Consider the following 8659-nt stretch of genomic DNA (forward strand, 5'->3'; position numbering starts at 1 on the left):
AAACAGTGCTTGAAAAAGAAGATCAAACAATACGTAGCAAACCAAACAAAACGGTACTCGAGCAGGTGCATCGATGAGATAAGTAGCTTCTATTTCCACTATTGAGTCTTAAATCTAGGTAACCAGACACAAGTTGTTTCCTTTTTCCTTTTTCCTTTTTCGATATTCAAATTTTGAAAAATATTACTGACTGTAGTCCAAACTGAATTTCTTTTCCCCCAAAATTTTTATCAAAATTTTGTTTTCCTCAATTTTTTTTTCCTTAAAATCTTTTTTCCAATTTTTTTTTCGCAAATTCCCCCCCCCCCCCCCTCATTTCCAACATTTACTCTCATGGCACATACAAAAAATATCGCAACATTCGTTAATCGATAAGTATGTTCCTTTGTAATTTCAAGCAATGATGAAGAACTGGAACTTCCTTCTCTCTACTGGAAACCAACATTTTATTTAAGTGTCCATATAGACAATATTATTGTGATGGATCTGTCAGATGCTCAGAAAAACCTATTTTCAAATGATTAACACTAATTTTCAGCAATCGAAACCGGGGTTCAGAATTACTGTTAAACTACTTAAGTCTACGGTTGGTAATCAAATTCTGTTTATTCTGGACTTCTACCTATTTTAATATATTTTAATATTGTGACGGTTTTTTGGTTTGTTCCAAACACCTGCTGTGTTGTTTGTACATTTTGTGTTATGCGCATTCAATAATTGTTTTTTACTAATTGTCTTTATCAAAGTTAGAAACACATATCTCTTATTAAATCATGTAACAAACGTCACGAGTAATTAGCACAAACTGACATATACACAAATTATTTAGTGACTTCGTGTCAAATCTAGTCAGTGAATCGTTGCTTTGACATGCTTATATTTATATATCCAAAGAAATCTAATATTGACCATGGCACCAATTCTTCAGGTTTTGTTCATATTTTTCAATATGATCATAAGGGTTCATGGAACGATGAATGATTTAGGAATGTCGACGATTTCTATTAGAGAAACTTCAACAATTGAAATTCTTTCAAAAATGTACTTGCATGGATCAACAACCAATGCCTATCTTTTCGGAACAAGAGCTAGTAAAATACATCACGAAACGGGCAAAACAAACACAATCTTTGAAAAACAAACGGTTCAGCCGTTTACAAGTGAAGAAGAACAACCAGTTTTTGAAATTGACGACGGAAAATCATCAAATTCTACAGATATAAATTTCAACAACACAATACCTCACGGAGACGATATTACGACTGCCTCAAATAAGCTATCTACGTCACACTACATATCTGACCCTTGTTTTGAAAAAGAAATTTGTAATTCTGATAGAATATCTGAACGTGGATATTGTAATTGCGACTCGCAGTGCATTGACTATGACGATTGTTGTTCGGAGGCTTCGAAAAATGTTAGTTATATATCAAAATACCATAAATACTGGAACTGCTATGCTCACTCCAATATACGCGAGTACTTTGGTGGTTTCTTCGTTGTAGCATCGTGTCCGGATGGGTATGAAAATGGAACTATCATTTCTAGATGCCATGAAATTGATATTTTTAAAAATGGACCATGTGTCGTATACGACAACGAAATCGCTTTCCAAAATAGATTCTGTGCTCTGTGTCACAATATAACAGAATTCAAGTTTTGTAAGTTGAACTTTTATGGAACGGATGCGTACAGTTTATTTCATAAAATCGGATACTTGAATAAAACAAAGTTAGAAAAACTTGAGGTACTTTTGGAAATAGATTTGGAGTTTCTTGTCGATCTACCAATTGAATCAAAGTCTCGTTTCTGTATGTCGACGCTTATTGAAAGTACAGATGAAATTTGTCGGCAATCCCCCATCAACCCAGTGTACCGATATAGAAGAGGATTACCATATTTCTACAAGAATATTTTTTGCTCACCAGAAAACATTAGGGAATCTTTGATATGTGTTAATGACGATTTTCTACAATTTGTAGATTTCATGAGATCTCTTTTCCCACTCACTGTAATGTTCAGCTTCTCACCGGAGAATGAAAATCAAGACAATGATGTGTGTAAAATTTGGACAGAAAAGGTAAGTACACACATATGCTTATCTTAGTTAAGGAACTTCCATTTGATATTAGGGGAGAGGGGGCTAGGGAGAAAGGAGAAGGTCCAGTAGGACCCTTTTTGGCCCCAAAATATAGCAGTTTTACAAAATTGTTAAAGTGAAATATTTTAGTTATTTATTGGAAAGCAGTATGCTTCTGCTACATTAATATGGGGTGTTTCTGACCATACACTGCACATATATCGGGTACTAGCATCATTAGGTCATGCTAAATTACTGAAATCTTCACAATTTTAGCATTTTAGTTAAATTTGAGACGGTTTCCGTCTTTAATGAAAGTGGCCGCATTTTTGTTCATTCATAATATTAAAATGTAAGTTGTATTTGATGATAATACATAACATATATAAAGGTTTAGGATGAACACGGATAAGTCCACTTTCATTTTTGACAAAAAACATCTAAAAAGTGACATTTTTTGGCATAGTTTATAGATTTTTATATCTAAAATTGAATCGGAGCGTTTTTAATGACTAAATCACTTAATCTCTTTTGCATAGACTAATTGAATCAACTGAAATAGACACTATAGTGTTTAAAAAGTGTCCAAAATCTTTCGTCAGATGAACCTGAAATTTGAGGCCAAAATCGGCCCTTACCGGACCTACTCCTTTGTAAAAAAAAAAGGCATGACAGGTTTTCTTAGTAAAAAAAAAAAGGCAAGATGAGAAACTTGGCAAAAAAAGGGGGGAACATGAAAATATATATTGAAAAAGCCAGGATAAACTCATAAAAAAATTCAGGATAGTATATAGAATGAAAAAATGAAAAGACAGGAAAGAGATTACAACTAAAAATAATGCAGGACATAATTTTCAACCTAGCCCCCTCCCCCATAAACATCAAATGGTAGCTTCTTGAGCCACCCAAATTCTCCCAATTTTCTATTGCACAACCAGTATAACTGAAATCTTTAATTTTTGACATCGTATGATTTTTCTTCATATAGATTGAATGCTAAGTTACAAGAGTAAATAGTGTGTTGAATAAAAACTGCTTTGACCAAAATCCTTTTTTGTGTGGAGGCTTGATTTACACACATGTATTAACTGCATAAAATTTCTGCTTCAAGATGAGATAACAAAAATATTCGACAGGTATTTACAAAAATAAATTAAAGAATGAAAACGATGATTTTTGCACCCAAATGTTTTGTTTCAAATGGTAGAGGTCCAAATAATTCGATCAAAACTATCACAAAAATATTCATTAATATGACTGGCCAAAAAAACCAGAAAGACAAATCGTTGCTTTAACATCTTTAACATATGATGAACTTCAATTGTTAGATAGTCTTTCCTCTCTGGAAGTTTAGAGTAACTGTCCAAGCCTAATTTTAAAGAGCACTATATAGGTTTATTCTTTCAATCATTTATGAAAGTGAAATAGTGAAATAATAATTTGCTTTCAGCATCCACTTTGGTTCAGTTTTGTCAAAATAAACAAAGAATCATCGCAATTGAATTATTCACTTGTAATGACCATCTCATTAAATCCGTATTCATATGAACTTCAATTAAACCTTAAAACTAGAGACGGACTACGAATAATTATACTAGGTGAGTTCAGCTATTAAAAGGAAAATAATTCCAACATTGGAAGTGAAACAAGACTAAAGAATTTGGTTGCTTGATTTGATCTATAAATTCATTCTTATACAGGTAAAAACGGTTATAAACATAGCTTATTATACAAATTCAAACAGACCTAGAAAAATCTAACAGCACGAGTTCGCTATCTATTTATATCTATGTTTATGTTTACATCTGGTTATATGACTTTTTGCAGTCATCGGAAGGTCACCTCGATGGCTAATTAGTCTTAAATATAGCTTGATAGCAATAGGTGTTTTGTTATGTATTATGAAGGTTTTGTTTTTCTAAGTTGAGCATAGCAACAATATTACTTCTACCGATAAAGATATACAGAGCTTATTAAAATTATTTTAAGAAGAACACAATTTAAGTTACAAAATGATTACCTGGATCGTATCACAAATTTTGAGCTCCATAAATAACAGTAAGCACTGTAAAAATTAAGACGAAACATCCCGTTTGTAACGGGATGTTGAATATACATACATGGGCCAGTCATGTGAAGTATGGATATATTTGCTTAGTGCTTTTATCAAATGAAAATGCAAAAAGAAGATGTATGCTTAAGATCATTGTTTTTTTTTCTGTTTTCAGAATAAAGCAAAGGAAACTTGTTCAGAAGCATATGTTGACCCTGTTATTGGTCTGGTTCCGTTTGGATTAAGAGGAGATTCTTTTTTATCTGATGAAGATTTTTTTACCGTTGGCTCTATTTTAGCCTGGTCCATAGAAATAATTAGCCCCATTAAGATAAATCAGATAATGTTCAAACTGAACGGAGACAAAAGCATGATAGATATTGCTCGGCTAACGGTGTTAAAAACAATGTTTCTTCACGAGGTAGATATATTTGCGCGTTTTTTAAACGAAATGAAATGGGTAGCAGACTTCTTCGATGAAATGAGTAATACTACTTTTGAACTTCACAAAGATGATATACACCATGAGTTGTTAGAGAACAAACTTTATTCTTTCGATAAAAATGTTCATACAATAGTATTAAGTGACAATGAGCCTATAGAGAATTTGTTTATTGAGAAGAATGTTGTTTTACCAAACATATCACATCTGGACAATTGTAATGAAATCTTTGTGCAAATTGTTCGCAATGGTACTGGTCACATTCATGTTGAATTAATTTCCTGCACACTTGGCAGTAGTTTCATCACGGATGAGAGTGAACATTTATCTTTAGAAACGATAATCACGTATTTTACTTTAACGATATCAACTATAGCATTGATTTTTACGATTTTGATCAACAGAAGATATAGTTTTGTATCTGGGGTTGCGGGCTCAAATTTGGAAAACTTGTCAATTTCGATGTGCTTGTCGAATGTTGCTTTTATGTCAGGTATAGGACACGAGGATATTGTCACTGTTTGTTACGTCATTGGTGTTCTGCTTCACTATCTGTGGTTAACAGTGTTCTCTTTTATGTGCATAGGAAATGTGTTTATTGTCCAAAATCTTACCAAACTGAAATCAAGTATGAATAAGCAACAACAGGAAACCACATTAAATTTCAAACGCCGAGTTTTAACGGTTTTAGGTATGGCTATTCCATTGGTATTCGTGATTCCAGCAGTTATCTCAGACAAATTTGGACCAGATTTAATCTCACCAGGATATGGAGACGGGGTTTGTTTTCCAAATCAGTTCCCAGGAAATTTGATTTTCTTCTCAGGGCCTGTCATGGTGTCACTTATTCTTGGTTTACTCTCTTTGGTCGTTATTGTTTTCAAAGTTACTAAACTTAACATTGATATTGGTCATGTGTCAAAATCGAACGCATTTACGAATGCAGTAGTTTTTCTTAGGATTTTATGTCTTTCTAACCTGTTCTGGGTTACCGGCATATTTGCCTCTTTGTTCGAGTTAGGCTGGTTAAAGTATTTGTTTACAATTTTGTGCGGTTTGCATGGCTTGTTCATTGCAATCGCGAGTTTATCAACACGGAAGTTTCGTAGGCAGCTCAGTCGCAAATCTAGGAATTCAAATTGAAAATCAATTTATTTACAGTTTCACTTGGAAACCCAACATATACTCTCATGGCAATGAAAACAAAATTATCAACAATCGTTTGTATACACAACGGTATAAAGCTGGGTCTTCCAAGTGCTCCAAAAAACCTTTTTCTATATTATTAACATCTAATTTTATAAGCAATCAAAGTAAGGGTGAAACTGCCTTTTCTAGAGGTGGCGTGAATCAGATGTAGAAACTAAACAATTCCAAAGATCTTTATGAGTACATAAAATTTAACTCTCTTTTATCTTGTAATAGTATTAAAACATTCGACTTTTCTACACTTTACACAAGTATTCCACATTCCAAACTAAAAGCAATCAAAGTTATTGTGAAACTGCCTTTTCTAGAGGTGGCGTGAATCAGATGTAGATACTAAACAATTCCAAAGATCTTTATGAGTACAGAAAATTTAACTCTCTTGTATCTTGTAATAGTATTAAAACATTCGACTTTTCTACATTTTACACAAGTATTCCACATTCCAAACTAAAAGACAAATTGAAAGTGTTGGTATTGTTTTGTTTCATAAAAATGAACGGCCAACGTTAGATACAAGTATCTTGTCTGAGGGAGGGTTTAATCCTACTTTTTAAAGGATCACTCTGATTCAAACAAAAAATTCTCTGAAACTGACATTATCAAGATGCTTGATTTCTTAATTGACAAAATATTTGTTACGTTGACTTACGTCTGACTTCATACAGGAACTTCTAAGGAAAAAAGATAAAAAGTTACAGTATCCTTTAACTTTACTTTCCGCTACATAGATAATGTTCTCTCACTAAATAATTCAAAATTTGGTGACTATGTTGAACGCATCTATCCCATTGAACTAGAGATAAAGGATACAACAGATACAGTTAAGACGGCCTCATATCTTGACTTCCATCTAGAAATTGACAATGAGGATCATTTGAAAACAAAAATTTACGACAAAAGAGATGATTTTACCTTTCCAATTGTGAACTTTCCATTTCTAAGTAGAAACATTCCAGCAGCACCTGCATACGGGGTATATGTCTTCCAGTTGATACGATATTCCCGTGCTTGTATTTCCTATCATGATTTTTCTGATAGAGGGTTGCTGCTCACTAAGGAAGCTTTTAAAACAAGAGCTCCAAATGGTGAAGTTGAAATCATCCCTTCGTAGTAAATTTTACGGACACCATCACGAGTTTGTTGACCGTTATGAAATAATCGTTTCACATATGATATCGGATATGTTCCTTACGTCGTAACTACAATCCCCTTCCCTCTGATGAATATGAATTAGACTATTTACCGGATTTGTTATAACATGAGCAACACGACGGGAACAATATGTGAAGCAGGATTTGCTTACCCTTTCGGAGCACCTGAGATCACCCCCAGTGTTTGGTTGGGTTCTTGTTGCTTATTCTTTAGTTTTCTAAGTTGTGTCATGTGTACTATTGTTTGTCGTTTTCATTTTTAGCCATGGCATTGTCATTTTATTTTCGATTTATCACTTTGAATGACACTTTGGTATCTTTCGCCCCTCTTTCATAAGACTAATAATTGTGCATGTAGGCTCGCTTTGGTGACTCATATAATTGTAACCATTTAATTTAATATGTATAATGTAATATTGATATTTGCCTCTGTCTTGCTTTTATATAACTTTTGTATGTCTGTTCATATACATTAAATAATAATTATTGTATTTATCTTTTTTTTCCAATATAATTTGGTTTGTTGAGAAATAAAAACATACAAGCTTACAAAAGCTTTAAACAGATTTATTAAGAAGGGATATAGTAACGATACTGTGGTCAGTTCATTAAAGATTACATATTTTGGCTTTAATATTGATTCACTTATGGGTCTTTGCATTGGAACTAAACACATTTACTTAAAAATTTACTTAAAAAATCAAAAAAACAGTTGTTGGCACGACACGGGTTATGTTCTTCTCATATATTTTATGATAGTTAGATACTAAACCCCTAACGGGAGGGATTGTGCCTGATATTCATTTAAAGAAGAAATAATCTTTCAATTAGTTTAATTGAGGTAAGGAGCTGGTATGTCAGTTAACTGATAGTAGTTTGTTGTTATTTATGTATTATTGTCATTTTATTTATTTTCTTTTGTTACATCTTCTGACATCGGACTCGGACTTCTCTTGAACTGAATTTTAAATGTACGTTTTGTTATGCGTTTACTTTTCTACATTGGCTAGAGGTATATGGGGAGGGTTGAGATCTCATAAACATGTTTAACCATGCATTTTCGCGCCTGTCCCAAGTCAGGAGCCTCTGGTCTTTGTTAGTCTTGTATTATTTTAATTTTAGTTTCTTGTGTACAATTTGGAAATTAGTATGGCGTTCATTATCACTGAACTAGTATAAAATTGTTTAAGGCCCAGCTAAAGGACGCCTCCGGGTGCGGGAATTTCTCGTTACATGGAAGACCTGTTGGTGACCTTCTGCTGTTGTTTTTTCTATGGTCGGGTTGTTGTCTCTTTTATACATTCCAAATTTCCATTCTCAATTTTATGGTATGGATCAACCAATTCGTCATGAGTGTCATTTTTAATCTGTCCTCCTCATAACTTTGTTGGAGCAGTTTCTGGGTTAGGAGCACACTCCTCTATATGAAGTCCGTATAGTATGAACATGCACAAAATAGCGTATCATTGAGATATGTAAACACCATACGAAGGGGCAGAGGGTATGTAACTGCTGAGAAATGGGAAATTAATAATTGGGAAGTTGAAATCGTCCCGTTTATCATAGATTTTCGTGTGAAGGCGTCCATTTGTGTCAATATTGAGGAAAATATCAAGGTATGAGGCAGTCCTTCTAGTATCAGTAGTATCTCTAATTTCAAGTTCACTGTGATATGTGAGATGCAAGTATTGGCTGAAATATGGGTTATTCAATGATAGAACATC

General features: G+C 33.4%; 1 protein-coding gene across 1 annotated transcript; it reads left to right on the top strand.

Annotated features, from left to right (window-relative positions):
* Positions 1-860: 860 nt before the first annotated feature.
* Positions 861-5718, top strand: LOC134705295 (uncharacterized). The gene is made up of 2 exons (XM_063564042.1): positions 861-2080; positions 4309-5718. Exons 1-2 carry the CDS (start codon positions 911-913, stop codon positions 5716-5718), a joined length of 2580 nt encoding a protein of 859 aa, XP_063420112.1. The 5' UTR covers positions 861-910.
* Positions 5719-8659: the final 2941 nt, after the last annotated feature.

The sequence above is a fragment of the Mytilus trossulus genome, chromosome 2 (assembly GCF_036588685.1).
Source record: "Mytilus trossulus isolate FHL-02 chromosome 2, PNRI_Mtr1.1.1.hap1, whole genome shotgun sequence".
Taxonomy (NCBI): Eukaryota; Metazoa; Mollusca; class Bivalvia; order Mytilida; family Mytilidae; genus Mytilus; species Mytilus trossulus.